Source organism: Dermacentor albipictus, chromosome 1, assembly GCF_038994185.2.
Source record: "Dermacentor albipictus isolate Rhodes 1998 colony chromosome 1, USDA_Dalb.pri_finalv2, whole genome shotgun sequence".
Classification (NCBI taxonomy): domain Eukaryota; kingdom Metazoa; phylum Arthropoda; class Arachnida; order Ixodida; family Ixodidae; genus Dermacentor; species Dermacentor albipictus.
The window spans coordinates 472,005,087-472,028,097 of NC_091821.1; the positions used below are offsets into that span (position 1 = coordinate 472,005,087).

At 45.3% G+C, this 23,011-nt stretch overlaps 1 protein-coding gene across 3 annotated transcripts in view; it reads left to right on the forward strand.

The window, feature by feature from the left end:
* The window catches only part of Atg9 (autophagy-related protein 9), a 68,187-nt gene that overhangs the window by 11,996 nt on the left and 33,180 nt on the right, over nucleotides 1-23,011 (forward strand). For 2 of the 3 annotated variants that reach the window (XM_065440710.1, XM_065440713.1), the window contains exons 2-8: nucleotides 4,605-4,752; nucleotides 10,806-10,849; nucleotides 11,396-11,460; nucleotides 12,986-13,132; nucleotides 14,402-14,537; nucleotides 18,116-18,148; nucleotides 18,259-18,361. In XM_065440710.1, coding sequence (XP_065296782.1) covers nucleotides 4,644-4,752; nucleotides 10,806-10,849; nucleotides 11,396-11,460; nucleotides 12,986-13,132; nucleotides 14,402-14,537; nucleotides 18,116-18,148; nucleotides 18,259-18,361 — 637 coding nt within the window. In that variant the 5' untranslated portion in view covers nucleotides 4,605-4,643. The remainder of the gene's footprint in view (nucleotides 1-4,604; nucleotides 4,753-10,805; nucleotides 10,850-11,395; nucleotides 11,461-12,985; nucleotides 13,133-14,401; nucleotides 14,538-18,115; nucleotides 18,149-18,258; nucleotides 18,362-23,011) is intronic. The other variant, XM_065440712.1, reaches the window with a different exon arrangement.

The window sequence follows — 23,011 nt, forward strand, 5'->3', positions numbered from 1 at the left end:
CAATTGCTACGACCGAGTGGATGTCTGATTTTCCCTTTATTCATTACTTCTGTCCACCTTGCGGGTTTCCGCAGAACTACTACGTCAAACTCTTGCCTTTGCTTCGTGCTGTCGAGAAATTCGACTTCGCCCTGCCATCTGCTAGCCGCCTGGTTAGCTTGGATGGTAGAGCGGCTGCCCCGGAAAGGCGGTAGTCCCGGGTTCGAGTCCCGGACCAGGACGAATTTTTCTTCAACTATGAGGCTTTTCTTTCGAGGAACCCGTATGGGTTTCCTTTGTAGCAATTGCAACGACCGGGTGGATGTCCGATTTTCCCTTTATTCATTGTTTCTCTCCACCTTGCGGGTTTCCGCAGAACTACTACGTCAAACTCTTGCCTTTGCTTCGTGTTGTCGAGAAATTCGACTTCGCCCTACTATCTGCTAGCCGCCTGGTTAGCTCAGATGGTAGAGCGGCTGCCCCGGAAAGGAGGTGGTCCCGGGTTCGAGTCCCGGACCAGGACGAATTTTTCTTCAACTATGAGGCTTTTCTTTTGAGGAACCCGTATGGGTTTCCTTTGTAGCAATTGCTACGACCGGGTGGATGTCTGATTTTCCCTTTATTCGTTGATATGAAATTTGTTACAGGGATTCAAGCATTGGTGATATAAATACTGTAGTAATATGTGAAGATATTTCTACTGAATAGAACTATGTTTAGCATATGGAAATTGTTCTTCAGGCACAGCACATTCTTGGGGACTCATATTCAAGGTGACTGACTCTGTAAGAGCATTCACAAAAGTTATCCAGGTACTCTTGCTCCTGGCACTTTTTTATTATTATTAAAGGGCCCCTGAAATGGTTTGGTCAAATTTTGTGGACACGTAGGATGCAGCTAAAGTTAATCATTTGCGCCAAAATTTGTGTGAAGCGTCTGATACTGTTATGGTGGGAAAAGAGAACAAGGTCGTCGACGGTGAGGAGGACAAAGTGGCACCATGTAAATAGTTTTATACCCGTGACAATATTAAGAGAGCTACGGATGATTACAAGTTACCTTTCTCCATAGCCACACATTTTCTCCTCGACTTGTTCGCCAAGTGATCGGGGCTAAGCTCCGCCTTCACTGGCTCTGCAACATGATGGCATGTCGTGTTGTCTACTTCAGTTCTCTAGGAGCGAGCATGCAAAGCCTCTCCAAGCTCTCCTCCAGCTGCTTGGCAGTCGACCCCAAGCGAGATCTATCGAAGTAGCGTGCGTTGTGAGCATACTGTCGTAGCACCGAACATATCTGATATTCCAGTAACCACAGGTGTGCTGGGCATTTCGATGGAACGGTGGAGGCATAAACTCAAGCTGATGAAGGAACTTCAGCACAGACGTACGTGAATGGCCTGATCAGTCTGCACGGTTCAGCCACATGTTGGCACAGAGCTTAACCAGCCAAACAAAGAGCTAATATTGCTCTAACCAAGTCTAACACATTTCAAACATTTACAAAAACTTGTTATCAATTGCGATCCTGAGAAATATTTACCCCAGCAGCAAAGAAGAATACACTTCGTTACTGCTACTGTGTTTGGTTGAGCACTCTGCCACCAGGTGGCTGCACCGTGCAGACCATTCACGTTTGCGCTTCTGCTCATCCCGTGAAACGGCACGGTCAAACGGCCAGGTTCTGTCCCCTTGCGCTTGTGTTTACCCAAATACCGGACTCTCAAAACGCTATTGTGGTAGTAACCCTCCGGTGTAAAGGGATGGCCACAAACACTCAAATCCTGGTGCCGATTGGATAGCAACAGTCTGACGCGCTGGAGCCACCCCGCTCGTCTGCTACCTTGCAGAGGGACACGATGTCGCTGCTTGACATATTACCAGTCGCTACGTTTGCAGTCCACAACACAACAAAGGCGAATCGGGGTGCTCACAAAAAGACTGAGACCGACACTGACCACGGAGCTCTTGCCAAAACGAAGCACATTGTAACACAAGCAGACGACACTTGCTGTGTGCCGGAAGTGCTCAAGTGTACTGAGAAATTGTTCTTGTGCATTCTCTTTTTGCTACTTTCTTTTTATGGAAACAAGTTAACTCGCATTCCAACTATTACAAACAGCATTTGTTCACCATAAAGTTGGAAAACTTATGGATGAAATGCCCTAGGCAGCCAATCAGATGTCTCGCCGTACTGACGTCAGTTCGGTGAATGACGTCGAATGGGTAAGGGCGGCTGAAAATTCAGCCAAGCGGTGTGCTGCGATTGGCAGCAATGTGCATTTTTAAAACCTTATAATAAATTACACACTTTATGCGGAGCACTTAGATGCGTCAACGATCAGGAGGACCTACTCTAACAACTCGGTACATTTGTAGAAAATCGTCAAAATCGTTTTAAGGTCTCTTTAAGTACTTGTATGCCTGCATTACTTGGCTGCCGAACAGCGACAAAAGACGTTTTAGCCTTGAAAGTGAAACATTCTAAATTTTATCCCACTATTACCATTTATCTAGGAACACGAAAATAAAATGTAAATAAAAAGTAAATAAATTTAACTCCGTCAAATGCAAGGGTGCAAAGGACACTGTTACTTGGCTTGTGGTTCAAGTACACTGTAAATTCACGTTATGTGCTATATTTCTATCTACTGAAATTCTTCTTTGCATACTTTGGAAGTTAGTGCGATAGATGGCTTTTGAGAGCACAGTTATGTTATAGTGTTTTGTGAAGTTTTCCCTGAGAATGCACTGCGTCACCAAATAACCAGACTGCAAACTGTTGCTCGATGCTGTGGTTCAGTGTTAGTACCTGTTAACAAGATGCTGTAGTTACTTTTATTTGTTTACTTGCGATAAGTCAGTGCGTGGACAATAGCTTGTATGCTGGGAACCAGCACTGTAGAACAGGTCAGCCTATAATTATGTAGTGGGGGCCGTGTATTGTAAGAGACAAGACTGATGCGCAGTGACCTGCGTGTTTGTTCTGGTAACTTTACTAGAAGAGTGCGCACTTACCATTGGTATATTTATATACCTTGCTTTGCATTTTTTCTTGGTTTTCACACAAGACCACATTACTACTAAATCGCAGTAGCATAGTCTCGGTAAAATGCTTGTAGGTTTCCAAGTTCATGGCCATCTTTTTATTTTTTTTAGTGCTGTATGCAAAAAAAAAATTGTTTGTACTCCTATGGAAAATGGGTTTTCAATAGTGTTCTACTGCACAAAATCCTCTATTCAGCTGAAGGGAAACTTGGTTTCAGGTAACCCTTGCTGATAAAGAATGGTTCTGAGTTCTTTTGGAAGAAGGTTGATGAGGCATCTATTTTTTTGCACCCAATAGATTCTGCTATTCTGTTCTTTTGAAGGGGATTGCAATGTCCTAATGAGACATGTCAAGCAGCTCTGAGGTAGAAACAGTTCAACCTCTTTCCATACTTGTATACACTGACCATTTACTTTACCAGTGCAGTGTTGACCGTGACATTATGCTGTTCATCACAAGATCATGGGTTTGATTCCTCGTCACAGCCCAATGCAGTCAGAGTGCAAGAACACAATTGTGCTTAGATTTAGGTGCACATTAAATAACTGCAGGCAGTTCAAACTGACCCGAAGCCCCCTCCATACTTTGGCATCTTCATATCCCGTGTGTTAATTTGTTATGTTAAGCCCCGTAATTGGGTTCGATATTCACTACTGTTGTGTTTCATAGTCATACAAATCTTTCTGGAATGGCTAAGCAAGAAATGCATACCTGTTAATCTGCATGACAGCTTGCCTTGCAAGGTTCCCATCCTTTTTCAGATAGGACCCGTGCCAACAGATACGGTTTCCTTCTTTGGATGCATAGGGCCCTCTCAAGTGCGCAGGAAGGAAACGTCATGTGAAAACTTGGGGGACACCATTATGTCATTCCGTTTACTTTTTGTTCAGCTCATGCTACCGACATGGCAGTTTTCATTCAGCTTCTGTTTGAAACCCATTGTGATGGCTTGGTGGCAATTGCATAGTGCTTCTAAGCATGGTCTCAGTTCGAACTGCTGGCCATGGTTAGATGCAGAAACCTTCACGTGCTAAACTTCGCGCTCACATTTAACCCTTTAGATACCAAGACCGAGCTGTTCTCGTCCTGGCTGTTAGTACCAATACATATTGCCAAAGACGAGCCGCTTTCATCCAAGCCACAGCTTCTTCTCTTTTTATCTGCAGTGAGCCACGCTCATAAACTAAGTTCGCACCATGCATCTGAGTTTGGGCCCTTGAATGTATTCTTGGATAGCTTCATTGTCTTTATCTTATGTTCATGTAATTATGTTCAAACCTTAGATGTTTGCTGCGTCTTTTTCAGAGCAGATGTCTTCCATTAATATGTTGGGTGAATGTAGCTGATAAACTGCACATGTAATGTATTTTTTAAATCTGGGCATAATGTGCAATAATTTCTTCGAACAAGGCATTTTTCGCAAAAGGACGTGGTAGTAAAGGGTTAAGAACTCCGGTTGGGGGGAGGGTTTAGAATAATCTGGAGCTCCCCTCACTGTGACATCTCTGGTAGCCCATGTTTTGCTTTGGGATGCCAAACTCTGGTAATGGAATGGTTGTCTTCTCTTTCCAATCTGGCAGGCGGGCAGTGCCCCTGCAGCTACACCCGGTGGTGCCAAGATGGCCAGCCTGCAGACGGCCTACCGGGCACTGCCATCGGACGACACCGAGCTGGAAGGGCCGCACGAGAGCAGCTTGCTCATCCACACCGTGCCAGACAGCAGCCGTAGTGAGTTGTCTGGAAGGGGGCATGCGCCATCTGCATAGGCATGATGATGTGCGTTTTTGTCACAGGGGGCAGTAGACAAACCTCTTGGCAAGTTTCTAGGCCAACATCGCCAAAGAGAATGCTGGTAATGCAGCTGTGCTTGGCATACTGACTGGCACCCATGGATTGAGGCTCAGTTATGTAATGAACTTCAACAGAGTGGAAATTTGTCTGGATAGTTATTCATGATCAGAAAATATAACTGCGTGTAAAACAAGGGATGGGAGAAAAGCAGCTCTTTTTTGCTTGTTTTCTCTTGTCTCTTGCTTTATACACAATTATTTGCCTTGACTTGAAAGCACAGGGCATGAGGAGGTGATTAGGAGACTGTTAGATTTTACAGTAGAGTGAGCTAAAATTCATGCAGATGCACTAAAATACCTCCCCTCCCCCCTTTTAATCCACAATGCAAGTTTACCTTGGCATCCTCACTTATGCCTTTCGTTGAGCTTGGGCATTGCTGCTATAGTGCTGTGTTGCTAAGCCCACAGGTGCGGGATCAAATCCCAGCTGTGGCAGCTGCATTTTTGGTAGAGTGAAGTGCACAAACGCCTGTGTCCCATGCATTGGAAGCCCATTAAAGAACCCCAGGTGGTCCAAACTAATCCAGAGTCCTTCACTACACCATGCCTCATAATCAAGTCGTGGTATCTGCACATAAAACCCCAGAATTAATTTTTTTTTTCATTCAGCTTAATTAAGTACAGTAGTGTATTGTGGTAGTCGTGTGCAGTGCTGGTAGTACAGTTGCAACTCATTGTAACTGAACATTTGCAAAGAACAGTCATCCATATTGACAATCAAGAGCCAAAGGTGTGTGCAGAGCAAAGCTTCTTACACTTGCTGAGAGCCTTTGTCATGTCCCAACCACTCTCAGCCTCCCATATGTACATTTCCTAATCTCATTCTTTGGTCCACCTTTTTGCTGCCATCGAGTGCGCTTCATTACATTCATATCTGTTCTGTCATTCTGACATTGTTTATCTAATCCGCATTGCGTGTCGGGCCTAAGAACTGATAACTGATGCTATGCAATGACATGGACACCCACGGGGTTAGGAATTTACCACGTAAGCATTTGGTACGACTGATGCCGCGAATGATGATTGGAGAGCAGTGAGAAATGTTATTGGGACGGTAATGGGTATTACTTAGACGGCAGGGACAGGTACTTATACATCAAATTTCCACATAAATAAATTCAACATAGCGTTGCTTCTTGTTATTATTCACTAGTAGTACCATGAAAATGCAGAGAAAAAGAAGTTAGACCAGGAAACAGTCTGGGGATGGCATAGATTAACGAGAACTTTTGTTTGCCTACACTTGCTGATTGTGAGAGAACGATGCAATACAGTGGCTTTTTAATGTCAATGTGCATATGTAACGCTGTTCACCATGTTGTGATGCTATGTTCATCTCTGGGTTTTTATTTCAGCTGAAACTGAAGGCCAAGGATATAAGTATGCCCAAATAAGAATGATAGGTGTAACCTGGAAACAGCAAGCTTCGGTGGAAAAGTGATGATTTTGTACTCCAGTTTCACGTAAAACTTGTTGAAGTTTCTTGCTCGGTATTGTACTTCAGTGAAATATCTGCTGGACATTTCGGGGCAGCCAAGGCCATTTAGTTTTGTGCTACCTTGTTGTGCCGCCCTCCCTCACTCTCCCCGTACCCGGTCAATCACTTGACCGGGTATGGTGGTGGTGAAAACTTTATTGAAAATGCCCGGCGATTTGGGTGGGGTGGGGCCATAAGCACCCCAGCCTAGGTGACGGCCTCGAGTCCTTGGACCCGGGCGGCTTCCTCGGCGTGCCGGACGGCCCACAGTTGATCGGCGAGGTCGTGGCTGAGCAGGGCCGCCTCCCAACGCGCCCCTCGGTTCGAGACTGCCATTTCTATCCCGTTCGTCGGAGTCTCCTGCTGCTGGCTACCGGCGCATGCCCACAGCATGTGCTGCAGCGTCGCTCTGGCTCCGCACGCTTTACAGTCGTCGGACGGATATATGTCGGGGTAGCAGAGGTGAAGGATCACCGGGTTAGGATATGTGTGTGTCTGCAATTGCCTCCAGGCAACCGCCTGTTTCTTGTTTAGGTTGGCGTGCGGTGGTGGGTATTTACATCTGTTCAATCTGTAGTGTTGCGTGATGTCTCTGAAAGTGGTCATGCGATCCCCCCACGTCCACTCCTGCATCGCTCTCGCGGTGGGCGAGACGTCGGGATTGCCGGCGGGCGCCGCGGCTCGGCATGTAAGTCCTCGAGCCGTGGCGTGGGCCGTCTCGTTTCCCGAGAGCGGAGGGTCCGTGTGGGCGGGGGTCCATACGAGGAAACGGTCGTTTTTGCGGCAAATATTGCCCTGTTGAATTTGGAGAATGTGGGCCGCTTCCCGGGAGATCCGGCCGCTAGCATAGTTGCGTATCGCTGCCTGCGAGTCGCTGATTATCACCTCGGCATCCGTGGTGGCCACCGCGAGGGCTATCGCTGCTTCCTCGGCCGCCTCCGTCTCTTCCGTGCGTATCGTCGCGCTCGCGACGCAAGTTCCGCTATGGTCCGTGACTGCAACCGCGAAACCACGCTGCCGCTCGTAACGGGCCGCATCTACGTAGACAGTTTCTTTGTTGCTGCCGTATTTCTTTTGTAAATCTCGCGCGCGCCTGTTGCGCCGGCCAGCGTGATGCGTTGGGTGCATGTTCTTGGGCAACGGCGAAACGGCGATGCGCTCGCGAATCGGTATGGGTATCGCAACCTTTTCGCCCTGCTGTGTGTAGTAGCTGATGCCCAGCGTCTCGAGAATGTGTCGTCCGGTTCTGCTTTTTGACAAACGCTCGTACTGCGCGATGTTGTGCGCTTCTATTATCTCGTCTAGGGTATTGTGTAAACCCAGTTCGAGAAATTTATCCGTGCTGGTATTGATCGGCAATCCTATGGCACGTTTGTACGCCTTGCGGATGAGGCGGTCTAGTTTAGTTCGTTCGGCCACCTGCCACTTGAGGTAGGAGGCGACGTACTTTATGTGACTGGTTACGAACGCTTGTACCAGGCGGATCGTATTGCTTTCTTTCATTCCGCTATGTCTGTTCGTGATGCGTATCAGTAACCGGATCGTTTCATTGACCGCACGCTCTAGTCTGCGTACGGTTTCGCCGTTGTGGCCGTTGGCTGACAGGTGCAAGCCCAGTACCCTAATTTTGTGAACATGCGGGATGATGGTGCCGTCAGATGTGACTACTCTAATTTCTCTGTCGGCGTGCTCGGCTGCGGAATCGGAGCTCCTGGGTTCGCGACCCCTGCGCGTGGGTCTGTAAAGCAGCAGCTCCGATTTGGCCGCGGAGCATTCGAGGCCCGTGTCACGTAGATACTCCTGCACCGCGTCGACGGCCGCCTGTAAGGTTTGCTCTACGTGGCCGTCATTTCCCTCAGCAACCCAGAGCGTAATGTCATCGGCGTACAAGCTGTGGTGGAGGCCTTCTATCTCTGCCAGTTTCTGGGGTAATCCGAGAAGCACGACGTTAAAGAGCATGGGCGAGATGACAGAGCCCTGCGGTGTGCCCGTGCAACCTATGTCTATGTCTTGCGATTCCAGTCCGCCGATCACTATACGGGCATGGCGACCCGTAAGGAAGTCCCGTACGTAGTCGTACGTTCTCTCGCCCAGTCCCAATGCTCGTATGCTTTCAAGTATCGCAGCGTGTTTTACGTTGTCGAACGCCTTTTTGAGGTCAAGACCGAGTATTGCTTTTGTGGATCGCGTGGGATTGTCTACGATGTGGTGTTTGAGTTGAATCATGACGTCCTGCGTAGAAAGGCCACGACGGAACCCCAGCATCGTGTGCGGCAGCATGTCTCGGTCCTCGAGGTAGTTGGTAAGGCGAGTGAGAACCGCGTGTTCCATGACCTTGCCGACGCAGGACGTCAGGGATATTTGACCGGGTATGGTAAGAAAATTTTAAAAAAAGTTAAACACTGATCTCAAGAAAGCTCGATCTGAGTATTACAAGAATGTTTATTGTTGTTTCTAACGATAAAAAAAAGTTTTCACTCAATACGATTCCTTATTGGTCAACAGCAGAATAGTGCCCCTGCTACACTAATTACTGATGGTGTCAAATACAGTAAGAAGACTTTGTCGGATAAATTTAATTCATATTTTTTTTCTCTCATTTGTTTTCCAGCACTCAACGAAGTGCAGAGCAATATCTCTCCACTTTCAGTACGAATTCGATATTTTGGTCTCCTTACAGTGAATTAGAGATAATCTCTCTTCTTAAGAAGCTAAATAAAAGTATGATTGCTGGCAATGATGACAATAAAGCTACTCCAATTATTTTCATTGCTCACCTTTTATCAGCACCTTTGCAACATATTTGTATCAGAGCATTATCACCAGGCATTTCTTGAGCTGATATGAAAACAGCGAGGGTTGCAGTCTTGCATAAAGTGGGTCCTATCAATGATCTCAAGAACTATCAATCCATATATCGGTGTTGCCCTTATTATCAAAGCTGTTGGAGAGTGTAATAAAAACAAGACTAACCAAGTTTCTTGGAACATAAACCACTTGTCGACAAACAGTTTGGCTTTCGAAAAAAAAAAAAACTACAGAAACAGATTTACTTAATACCAAAGAAAGAATAGCTAAGGGTACAGCAAGGAGTTCACCCTAGGAATTATTTTTAGACTTTCAAAAACCTTTCACCTCGGTTAAGCATGATATATTGTTTAAAAAATTGCAACATAGAGCAATTGAGGGGTAGCTCTACAGTTTAGAACAGGGGCCCCAATAGTTTGGCGCCCCAAAGAGCTTTGTGGGTGTTAGCGTTGGGGCATGCAGTAGTGAAGAGATTTAGAATAAGGCTTTGCGTTTGCAGATAGCGTCTTGCGCTGACAGCGCCACTACGGCGTCAAAGAAAAGCTATTAGAAATAATTAAATAAAATATACCATTTTATGATAGGAATAGTAATTTTGACTTGCTTGTATTTGCATTTAATTACAATTTAGAGGTTATTCTGTTAGCAGGCAACAATCAGTTGCGCTTAGTTTTGAGCAAACCAACTTTACTTGCCTTCACCAGCCAAGCTTAGCCGTGTTAGGTCTACGAGCCATAAAATCCACAATCGAATTCGGAATCAGCGATGTCCAATGAATCAATCTTCATAACATACGCTAGTTGAGAGAAAGCGATAACCGCAGTCACTTCTCCTAGCTTGCAAACTTCACGCGTTACCACAAATCAAACCTAGTTTGGTGCTAGGTTAGAGCCGTTGCTTCGATGAGTGCCGCCATGTTTGCTGACCCAAAGCTTTTGGGGCTGCTATTTGGGCTCCCGCTAAATCGGGGAAATAGCGTTCTCAACGCAAAACCCAAACACAGTTTGCGTCTCGTGCATGCGCAGTGACTTCGACGCTATTTCTTTGGGGCCCCTATTCTAAAACTAATATGTGGTTACTTAACAGACAGACTGTTTTAGTATACAACTCTTCATGTGTATAAATCTGTTACAGCCATTGATATTCAGTGGACCACAGGGTTCCATTTTCAGTCCACTTTTATTAATTGTTTACATAAATGATGTTGTGCCCGTACCGCAAACATTCTCTATAGTTTTGTATGAATATGATACCAGCTTGTTTTTCTCTGGCAGCCGTTTAAGAGATTTAGAAAAGCAACGAACGAGTGTCAGATTTCTTTTTCATACTAGCTTGACCCTAACCAGCTACAGTTAAGTTAGTAAATCAAAGTATATTTTATTAAAGAACACAAATAAGCGCTATGGTTAAATTGGAAGTGACGTGGGCAGTTATATGGCCCATTGCTACCCTACTAATGCTCCCTATGATCTCCAACATGAACCACTTAGAATACCAATATTCAGAACCATTCGCGGAAATCAAACATTGTTGCTCCAAATACCAAATGCGCAGTGTGTCATCCCCCCCTCTATTCACTGTTGCTGACTGTGTGGAATAAATGATATCGTCACAGGGTAATGAGCCCTTTCTTTTCCCATTTGCAGCACGATGGAACCACGTGGAGGACTTGGATTCTTTCTTTACGAGGATATCCTTCTTGGTTTTCTTTGTTTTGATTTTTCCTACAGTTGCCAGTTCAAGAGTGCCTGGATTCATTTGTGCACTAGGAGGTCGAGACCGCATAGTCACTTACTTTTATTAACACTTCACCCCAGCTCGCACAGGGTTGATTGTGTTACAACGTTGGCCACAGTGTTTTGGAAATTGCTGCTTGCACTGAAGGGGACAGCCTGCATTTACTGAGGGCCATGCAGTTCCACGATCTGGAAACCAGCACTGAATTTTATGAAATAATTGTTTTGCCTACATATACGTACATGTTTATCTATTAAGTATAGTTTTCACTGAACATAACTGGTGCTCCCAGAATGCCTGAATTGGAGAAAGTTAACCACAATTTCAAAACTACATGAGAACCCTCAAGCCTGCTCGAAGTACAGCACTGCTCTGAGGATTCCCAACACTCTCTGCTAGGTAAAAGTCTGAGCACTTCCTGCCTGCAGACTTGGATTGTGCTGCATCCGACATGTTTTGTCAATCACATGCTCATGTTGTCCTTGACCATGTGCTTCACGTCTACCAGTACCATCAGAACCATGGGTTCACCTGTATGATGCTTCACGAGATCTTGGAGCTAACGTGAGTGATTGCCACTGACCCTTTTTCTCTGGGTTTAAAGTGCACTTGGCAGCGTTTGTGCTTTGACTGTTTCAGATGCTATGTTGGTTTGCACATGTTGATCTCGCCAACAGGTTGACAACACAACCAGTGGTGTGGGCACTAGCTTTTATTGGTTAAAGCAGGGTGTTGAACCAAAAAAAGTACCAGTTTGGTTCGTGCTCAGCACAATTAGATTTCCTTCCAGTTCAGGTCTGGTTTGAAAAAAAAAAATCTAAATATACAGCATTTTGTGAGCTGACTCGCAACACTGAAACAGTTTGGCGCAGGCCATTTGATCCTGCCCACATGGCGATGTGCTGCATAGTGCATGCACAAGTTTCGTCAGGAGGAGGCAGAAATGGTCGCCCTGGCAGGTGGAAGACAACTGTTCATGTTTTTACGTGGATGTCTATTATGTCTTAATAGCTACACCAGAAATGGACATGAAGATGGCCATCTTAGGCAATGGCATTGCAGGGATATGTGGCAGGCAGGGCTCCCTCTTTCCTGTACTGTTTGCTTTTATCACCATCCAGGCTGAGTACATGCAAGACCATAGAATATAGTTGTCTGAAACATTTAAACACCAATAAACACAAGTATTACGGTAACTGGAAAAGCACAATCTTGCAGTGACAACTGAATTCTCTTTTTTGCTCTTTCGCCACACTTGGCCGTTGCGCCAATATACACTCAATCACGCATTTTTCTTCCTAAATGACACATTGCCATAATGATATACCATTGAAGGCTTAAAAAGCTTTGCAGTTAATATACCCAAAAATTAAGACATTATTAGGTCTAACGCAGTATATCATATGCACAGGGATGATAAATGGCAATCTTGAAGTAACACGACTCAAACTAGAAAAAAAAAAAGCTGTAGAAATAGTAGCTGCTAACCTGACTGCTAATTTTATGCTGGCGCGGTGCACCATGGCCACCAAAATTGCCTTGTAAGCGGCATAGGATGCCGCCTAGTTATGATATACAAAAGCACTGCTGAAAGTCTGGCCCATGTTTTAGAGTCCTGTTACTCTGGACCTCATTAACGCATGCTTTATTCAGTGGCATCACTCCCGTTGATTCGGAAGCTGGAGAGTAGTTAAATATAAACTAAGTTTAGAGCAAAAACTAAAAATACAGGATGCCAACTACAGAACAAATACTATTATCTTGATGTTTTTTAATGCTTGGTGGGCAAATGCAACTAGACATGCATTCCATCTCACCAGCTGTGTCCATTGCAGCAAAGGCAAAGAGTTGCATCAGCTAATAGGGAATACGAATGAGAAACGTGGTAGCAAAACTAAACAGCACACTAAGCAAGCCCGCCTCCTTCATCTGAGTCACAGAGTCCGCTCTTGTTCCCGATTGGTAGACACGACCTGTAAATTTAGCGTGCACTCAGCAGAGTTGATGCAGAGCTCATGGCACAATGCACTGCTTTGCACATTCACTCTTTTGTAAATGTTGTCATTGTTCCTTTCGGGTTCTGTTGCAGGAAGTTCGTGTTTGTTGTGGTGTTCTCGACGTTCCTCATCAATTGTGTGGACTACCCTGTGCTCTTCCGGAATAAGCCGCCGCCCCACAATGGCACCAAGGTCACCATGAGTGATGTGGTCATCCCCTCTGGGCAATGTGTTGCTAGGTTTGGCTTTCTCATTTTATTTATATAACTTATCTTGCAAAAGGATTTGTGTGGTGTGAATACAACATGGCCAAAGCATACGAGTTACTTCCTGTTTTGATGTGTACTAATAACCCACCGTGGTTGCTTAGTGGCTATGGTCTTGGGCTGCTAAGCATGAGGTTGCGAGATCGAATCGTGCCCACGGCAGCCGCATTAGAGGGTGGACAAAATGCAAAAACACCCGTGTGCTTAGGTTTAGGTCTACGTTAAAGAACCCCAGGTAGTTCAAATTTCCGGAGTTTCCCTCTACGGCGTGCCTCATAATCAACTCGTGGTTTTGGCACGTAAAACTCAAGTACATTTTAATATGTACTAATAAATGCTTGATAAGCTGCACAGGCACTATCACGGAAAAATGAAACATTTACAGAAAAAGTGTAAAATGGAAACACCTCTTTTGAGTAAACAGTTTATAACTTGTCGTCAAATATTGCTCATTCTGTGCCCTTAATGTATGTTCACTTGAGTGTCTAGCTTGGCCCGTGAAAGGCCTTCTGAAAACACAAGTGTTTAATATGCCCTTACCCAAACAGTCAATGTTTGGCACTTTTTTGCTCTATTGTACAAATCTGGTGTGCTCCTGCATCGCATGCTTTTACTTTCAGAAACACCTAAAGTCTGTCATTGGCAGTGTTTTAATTCTTGGGATGTAGTTACTATGCACAGAGGTATAAAAAAAATTGCTGGAATGATAGCCTCCACAGTTACTTACCAGCACAGTTGAAGCCAAAGTTTGCCTTTATTTCTGCTCTGAAAGAGGGCCACAACAGCTGAAATCCGCTCGCAGCTCATTTCATTTTGCTCAGTTACTGTAAATGTTGGCCTAACTGAAAAATAAATGCTTGTGGTCTCTGGCTAAAATGTGAACTTTAGCTGCATGTTGATATCGGGATGTACCATAAAATTTGACAAGACATTTGTTATTCCTTCTCAAACCAACGACAGAAACAAGTAAAAAAATATTTGTAAAGTAAAATTAACCATCCTAAATAGCACAGAGTAGGGAGAAAGCGCTTTGTGTAATGCCCACTATTCGCTAACATTTTTTTGTACCTTTGGTAAGGTGGCAGCGGTCCAGCTTCAGTCTTAAGACATCATCTCGACTCCTCCAGCACTTTTTTTTTAAACCTCCATGACTGTACACAACCACTTTTCTAGTTTCTCGAATTGTGCATGACATCAGCTATCTAACTTTCAAGTCCTTTATATATGGCTTGGCCCATGCAGGTTTGGGTTCTTCACATGGCTGAGTCTGGTGGTGGCAACTGTGTACTGGCTGTTCAGAGCCATCCGCGTTGCCTGTCACCTCATCCAGTTCATCGAGATACGCGCCTTCTACGTGCATGCCCTGCACATATCTGCGGTGAGTGATCCTTGCTCGCTCTTGGTCACCCACTTTCACATCTGTCATTTTTATTGCCATCGTATCTGTCATTTTGTGCACCCAAAGTTAGGGGACGCAAACTGGCATACGGAAAGAACTTACGAGGACATTAAAAAAAATGCAAAAAGATATACAGCACAAACCATTTACAACATAACCGCTTGTGCTACAAGACTGGACGTAACCCGCGCTTTTCTGACTCCCGTTTATCCTCGTGTAGAACTCAACGTATATGCATACCGCTTATAGTGCAGCCTTGCAAGACGAAATCCGGTAGAACCTCATTCATACGTTTTGGGAGAAAGTGTGAAATTAAATGTATTGGCATCGAAAACATATAATCGGAAGTCGTTAAAAGTTTGGCAGACTGAACTGCCATAATGCGAAATGTAATGCGACGTTGCGCAAAGTGTTGCAGCACAAGGCACCGATACCTGCCAATCTGTTGGTGCCTTTGGCCCGAGGCACACATTGTCCTTTTTGTGGCTTCGGCAATCATACAATCAGGTCTACAAATTTGGCCTGTGTCAGCAGCTTCATTGGGCAGCATTTTGATGGAAGTTTTGACATGCCCACTCGGCAAGAAACGTTGCGGCACGAGACGCCGAGGCAGCGACTCAGTCAATCGGGCTGCACAAGTGAACGCGAGACACGCATTGTCCATTTAAACTGATTATAGGAAGCCTAAGTGAAATTGAACTGGCGGGCAATAGCGGAATACATGCCATGATGCCGCCAGAGTGGAACTGATGCTCACCTCGTGCTGCCTGCAGCAAAGTACGGGGACGCGTTTGGGTTATCCCCTATTAAAAGCGTGCAGTACACTTCCTGCACCACGCACTGTGAAACAGATGGGTGCAGGGTTTGGGTTTTTTAGTATTTTTTTTTATCCAGGACGATTTGTTGCAAGGCATACAGAAAGTTAACTAAAAGCCACCCACTCACCAGATACTCAATGAGTTGGCTGCAATATGCAAATGGTAACGTCAGATGATATGCGAGAAGATTTGCTGGTACCGGAATAGGAAACAAAGTGTGTGGCAGCATTTTCACACGACACAACTGGGCAACTACTGCAATAAAGCTGCCATTGTGCACGCCTACTGCTCTCAACACTCCTTTCTTTCTTTAATTAAATTCGATCTAGCCACTGGAGAATGTATTGTACAATCGCAGTTTGGTGATATACTTAACGCTGGTGCTGAAATGTGTGTTTTCCGGCCTTTGCTCTAGCCACTTGTTAGCAGCATGCACTCCACACCAAGTGTGTGCACATTGTCACTCTGTTTGGCTCTTCAGCTTGTGCGCAGAAACTAAATACAGTCACCAATTATTTTTTTGGACAGGGGCGGGTGTGAAAAAATGTGTGCCTGTCGAGGCCACAGGTGCGTTTCATCTTCGCCTGTTGTGGTGTACGACGCCGCGAAGTGCAGATATTGTGTGTGCAACCTTGCCTCTGCTAAAATGTCTGTTTAAGTGGCGTTCCACAAATTCAGTTCAGAACCTTCGTTGTCCATGTGCAAATTCCCACTGTCCCTACGAGCACATACAAACTCGTTAAACATATTCGCAGTAGTTGCTGGCTAACCACTCTTGAAACCACACTCCGCCTCACGCACGCTGTTGTCAATTGAGTCCGTGTGTGGAATCGCATGTCAGATCTCTATACAATAGTCCATGAGTACAAACATATTTGGGGTTAGCGTTCCACCACAGCATGCCGCCCGACACCTCCACTGGCTAGGCCTAACCAGCACGCCTCGTCAGGAGTTAGTGACCAAAGTTGCGATTTGCTGACGTGTTACTAAAACGAATCGAAGTGGCTACAGCATTTGTCTACAGCACCTCTCAAGGTGGTTCCTCTGTTTTCCAACAAAAATGAAGGTCATTGTCCGAAAGTTTGGTCCTAATTCTGCCTTGGTTATGTGGAGTTAGCGGTGGTGTTCAAATAACCTAGCAAATTTTGAAACATTTGTCAGCAACTTCATGTATCTGTGCATATGTGTCTTACTTTGCCTGTTTCATGCGAAGAACTCGGGTCCTCTGTCATTAACCTGTCAAGTTCTGTAATTTTAAACGCATGCAAACATTCCATTTGTACGCTTCGAATCTAAGACATGCATAGTTGCTTCTTCTGCATGTTTTACACTTGCGCAGCCTTTCAGAAATGTTGTTTTGGTTCTAGTGCGGCTATTGCAACTCCAGCAAGTTGCATTATAATAGGCAATCTACACTGTGCAAAAAAAGAAAGGACAAGGCAAGTATTGGGCTTTGAGTATGCAAATGCTTGGGTGCGTCATTTCTACCACTCCCCAATACTCGCCAGCACTGCTCTCAAACATATGCTGCCTGTACATTCTACACCACGCTGGCTCAGTGGCAAGGGCAGTTCGCTGCTGAGCGCATGCAGGTTGATATCCTAGTTCTGGCAGCTGCATCTCTGTGGGGGCGTAATGCAAAAACTCTCGTATACTTGGATTTAGGTGCTGGAGTCGAAGTAGCCTGCAACCTGCAACCTCTAACCTCTCTCTCTCTAACCTGCAACTCTCTCTCTCTCTCTCTAACCTGCAAGCCCAGCTCATTGCTTATGGCACCCACCGTGGCGCCTTCGGCGTTGCTCTAATCCCGAGCTTGCGGGATCAAATCCCAGCCACGGTGCCCACACTTTGATGGGAGTGAAATGCAAAACTGCCTCTGTATCATCCATTAGGTGCAGGATAGATAACCCCAAGTAGTCGAAATTAATCTCTTATGGCATGTCTCATAACCATGTGGTTTTGTTGTGTAAAGCCTCAGAATTTAATTTAATTGTTTATTGCAGGAAAATGTTAATTGAAGTGGCATCGCACAATGCGGGAGTAGTGCTTTAGATCATGTAATGTAAATATAGGCACAGGAGCAGAAACTCTACTGTTCATTGTGGCCATATCATACTAGCAGTACTGTGTGAACATTCCAACACTGACATTCTTGGACCATCTGGCGGTACCAGTGCCGGCGTCAGGGGGTATGAGGTTAAGGATTTTGAAATGTCGCCTTAAATCCTAATAAGTACAATAATTGCTTTGTTCTTAGGCCTGCTTGTCAACTTGACAGCACCAGAAAGCCGCAACCTTTCCCTGCCACGAGGGATGTAGCTAGTTGTTTTGTTTGCAACTGCACTATTAGAGATGCAGTACCTGTAGATTTAGTCCAGAAAATTGAATGAACGATTTCGTGTCGTCCATTTTTTTTTTTTTTTTGCAATTTCACTTTGATATGAGGTAGCTTACAGTAGGGACCACAAGCAGTCAGGCTAGCCGGAAAAAGTTGATTGGCTACTGTGTACAAAAACAATTACCAAAAATCAACTCGCATGGAGGACTTATGGCAGGATTTAACGACAGGATTTCCCAAGTCAATGCAACATGTCCGTAAGCATGCACTAGCCAGCACTAGCCAGCCCTCACTAGCCAGCATCATTGTGATTGTGCTAATACATAACTCTGATGAATGACCATTACTTTGGAAGTCCCGCGGGTCCAGTGTTCATGAAAACCTTGCCATTCCTGCTGCAGGCAGGCTGTGATGGCCAGGGAAGTTTTTGGAGGGTCAGTAAGTATTTCGGTTGTGCCAGTTTCTACCTTTTCTTATCCCCGCTTCTGCAACAATCGCCTCTGTGCCATCTAACAAAAGCTGCCATCTTGACCCCGCCATGCAGAGCGACCTGGACAACATGACATGGCACGAAGTGCAGCGTAGGGTGCTGGAAGTGCAGAAGGACCAGCAGATGTGCATCCACAAACAGGAACTGACGGAGCTCGGTGGGTACCCAAATCATTTTATGTGGAGTCTAAAGCGTGTCTTTGCATGATCTTGCCAAGTACCACAGTCAGATTTTTGAATGCTTTCAAACTTATAGCCTTATGGACAGAGCGGCAAAGAGGGCACTGCTTCACCTACAGCTTCAACGGATATCATATTGCATACCTGCCAACTCTAATTTCCTGTAAAGTTTATGAATTTGGATGTGCTCTTTGATTTCAGCAACATTGTGTCGAGTTTAACCCTTTGAGGCCCAAAACTTTTACCCACATTCCGGCCACTCGAGCCCAAAACTATTTTGCCAGTTTTGGGTCCCATGAAAAAAAAACAACTGTGCAAGAAAAACTTGTAGGATGTTTATTTTCGCAGTTGCTTTTTGTGTCCAAGTCTTCCAGCAATATTTGGGGAGCATGTGAAAGTGCTCAAAGCTCTCTTCTGGATGCAGTCTTGGATTAATGCTGCAAGTTTTGCAGAACACCATTTCTTTCCTGCTCCCTTTTGTTTTGGGGTCGCTGCAAAGAGTGCGGTCCTTGCTACTTCAGCCGGGGATCTTGCAGATGTAATGGGGCTTTCCATCCAGCCTTTCTTCACATTCCAAACGTGCAGACGGGCCCCACTCCTTAGTGCAAGCCCTGGAGTCGCCCACCATCTGCTCAATCAGGTTCTGGCGATACTGCAGGTATCGCTGCTCTTTCTGTCTCTGCTTCAGCTGCTGCATCCTCATCACAATGAAACTGTTTATGATTGAAACTTCAAGAAGCCAGAAAGAGTTTTTTTGTCCCCCATTTCATTGACTTGTGGGAAAATGCGTAGCTTGCATAGTAGGGATTGGCCCTGTCAACTGCACCCATATTTTCAGTGTAGTCGCATATCACCACAGGCTTCTCCAGTGTCACTCTTTCCTCCCACCTACTCCCTTGATACTTCTTTCATAGGCACATTGTGATCTGAACTGAGCATTGCGACTTGACGCTTGTCCCGCCAGGTAAGCGCAATGTACGAGTTTCCTTATTGGTAAGCAGCCATTTCACCTTTTTACAGCTTCTTCTCGAGCTGCTGTGGCATTTGTTTCCTATTCGTCATCATGGTCCCAGTTAGTAATAACCTTCTGCGAAAGTAACGTTCGGAAAGTAGTGGAGACATGTAACATCTGTCTGTATAAACATTATAGCCGCTACCCAGCGCAGCTTGCTGCACTTTCTGCAGCAAGTGAAGAACAATCCTGCATGTGAAGGGGAGCTAGGGTTGGCAGAGGCTGTCAGTCATTGCGCTACCGTAGTAAGGCTCAAATGCAGAAGTGTAGCCTGTTAGGCAGTCTGCGAGTGCATAAACATGCATGCCCTATTTATCCGTCTTCTGAGGATTTCAACACTGGAATGAGACTAGGCCCTTGAAGCCAACTATGCTTTCATCTACATTCGAACTCACTTATTACCATATTCAAGTGCCACAAAAATTCTATTGTTATAACTGATAATTGTTATCACCGGGTTGCATGAAAAAGATCAATGTAGGGTTATAGCAGAGCTGCTTTGAGAAAACTAGAACGGGGGGAGGCCAGTGCCCCTCGGCGTTCCTCCAGCTGCTGATTGTGTTGACTCGTTTCACTGTAACTCTGCTTCCTACATGCTCCAATCGCATGTAGATCGCATGTACAAGCTGTGGCTGTCGGCATTCGAGAATGGCTCTGCTATAACTACAACAAAGAATGGTAGTGGTCGGCAAGCGATATGTGAGCTCCACCGAGGCGTCACTTTTGTGGCCCCAAAGGAGCCTTTTAAAGCATGCAAGGAGGTTGCTGCGGCAACCTGTTAGCTTGAGAAATCCAGAAAAAACGCTGGGGTGAGACCACCACAAGCATCTCGCTACGTACTTCTCATTGGCTTGCTCAAGAAAACTCTTGTGTCCGTCGGCCTTGCATGCTTTACATGAAGCTTGCCGACGTCCTTCTCCAAGGCATCCATGTGCTCCACATTGTGCAGCGGAAGCTTCCTCACGAAAACGAAACCCTGGAGGGACTCGATCATCTGCAGGGTTTCCTGAAAGAACGTTGAGGCAGCCTGCCCTACCACGTCAACACTGCCGCCGTCACAGTCGCTATCCGATGCAAGCACATTCACAACGATCACCTAATCGGTTAGAAGCACTTCGTTTCCAAATCTATAGCAGTGCGCTTTCTTTTCACTGGCAACATCGTGTATAGCCGGTGATCAGCTGGCGGATCAGCTATCTTCCGTTTTGGCAGCGAGTGAAACGAGGCTGAGAAACCACATGGCCAGGATCCACTTCGACGAAACCAACAAAGACGAGCACGCGCAGCTTCATCTGTTGACAGAACTGCGCAGGATGTGGGGCCATAAAACCACAGAATAGAGAACGAGGGGCCAGCGAGCAATCTTGGAGCAGCGCATTTGGCATGGTCCATTCATGTTTCGGAAGGTGGCATGGCCTAGAGCTATGGGCACAGTCCAATTATGTTCCAAGGGGTGGAAGGGTGACTGGAGAGAAGTGCGTGAGGCTGGTGATGTGGAGATCGCTGGAAAAGTCGCAGTGGCGTTGGGGCAGCGGGCCATCATGAAGCAGCTCGAATTTCTCGTTTCCTTCTTTTCTTTTTAAGGATTTGGCATTTCATTACCTTTCGGCACGCACATCCAGCAGCCAGACTTCATCGTTATAACCAATAATGTGGCTTGAGGGCATTGTAGTAAGGAGGTTACTTCACCATAGAAAACATACTAAAGGTGACAGTGCAGCAGCTTCTCATTCTTATAACTGACATGTTGTTAAAACTGGTATCCTTATAAGTGGGTTCGACTGTATGCAAATTGGGCGCCAGCGTTGACATGCACTCTGCATTTCGCATCACTGTATAGTATAACATGCCTGACCTTGTTTGCCCGAGTTGGTCAACTTGAAGAGGCATCTAGACTTTGAGCAACGTGCAGCATCCAAAAGATTTGAAGAAATCTACGCCATCGGAAAACATGCGGAAAAAAAGCATGTTCTTGACAAGGTCCTGGCTAAAGTACTCTTTCAGTATCAGCTTGGAATTCAAGCCCATGTTTATGATTACCCCTAGGGAGGCTTTGAATTCTTATAATGGCACATTTTCCCAGTCCTTCCAAATTAAGTTCTTCGGAAGGACGCCGACACTCTAGATTTTTTTCGTGTTCATAGTGGTTCATTTCAAGAGCTATTTCCTCGGTAAGCTGGTCTCTGAGGAACAGCTGGAAGTAGCCCAACTCAGTTTAGATTAGAAGCTCTTACTTCGTGACAGTGAAGGGAAGAGGGGCAAAGTCTGGAAAATTATCCATGTCGGCTCGCCAGCTTGTTGCATGTGGTCGTGTGTTACCAGAGCCGCTGTCTCTCGTGCCATCTTCTTCTTCATCGTTGACTTCTGTAAGATCACCATCTCCATCTTATGGAGGCACATAGTTCTTTCTCACTAAAATCGTCTACGTTTTCACTAAAAGCTTCAGAATTGTCACTGTAGAAGGCATTTAGCTTAAAGGTGGCCGTGTTATGCTGCCAGCAGCAGAGCGCCTGACACAATATTGGTATGGCCGTGTACAGACAGAATATGTACAGAATATTGGTACAGACCACAACTGGTTAATGAAAAATAAGCTCTGTTTGCCCAAGAAGCTACTCATTGGTCTCCAACCATTCGTTTAGAAGTCAGTGAAAGGACATTAAAGGGGTACTTTCTTCATGCGAGTTGATTCAGAAGTTCCTGAAGCTGGTGAAATCTGCAATAGCGATGTTGCTGAAAAGGCTACTGTGATGTATAAACAGTGTGCTGCTCTCCATTCTGTTTCTCAAAGTTTACTGCTACTCGTATGCTGCACCTAAAGGCAAATCATTGTTAATAAGTGCATATGTATCCTACACAAGGTGTGCTCAAGTTTAGATTTAAAGAATGCAAGCCATTACCCCCCTCCCTATTGTCGTTTGAGGATTTTTACAAATTTTAATGTTCATAGCTTGGTCATTAAGAAGTCATTAGTGTATGAGAGTCAACAGGATTGCAAAGAACTCGATATTAAAACTTTTAAGGGCCTTCCACCTGCTGGGGTATAGGCACTTGTAGACAGCTTGTTACAGTGGCCTGTTGCCGCTAGTGCATTCAGAGGAAATTCAAGAAATTATTCACATTTTACACTTGCAAAAAAACTATGGTCAGCAACCTCAATAATGCCAAAATTTTAGGAGGAATTTGAGCACCTCTCTCCCTGTCATTAAAAATGCATGAATGTGAGTGTTACTAAGATTTTTCCATCGGTTCAATTAAAAGCATTGTGCTGTAGTTAAAGGTGCATTTTCTGCTTGCTTATATTCAACATTCACTTTTAGTTTTTCATTACATCGTACTTTCGGGTTTACAGAGCTCTTGCTGGCAATGGTGGTACCATGTGCACTTGGTGTCAAATAAAATCTCGATGTTCAATGGGTTTGCTATGTAGCAGACTCGTCAATTGCAGAGCGTCGAAGGCCATTACGACAAGGCCCGCGCACGATTGAGGGAACTACCAGAGAGCATAAAAAAAGCCATCGGTTAATGGAGTGTAGAATGAATGTACCATTGGTGGTTGCACTAAACCTGCATTCCATGGCAACTTCTGTTTGTTGCGTTGGCATGACAGTTGCAC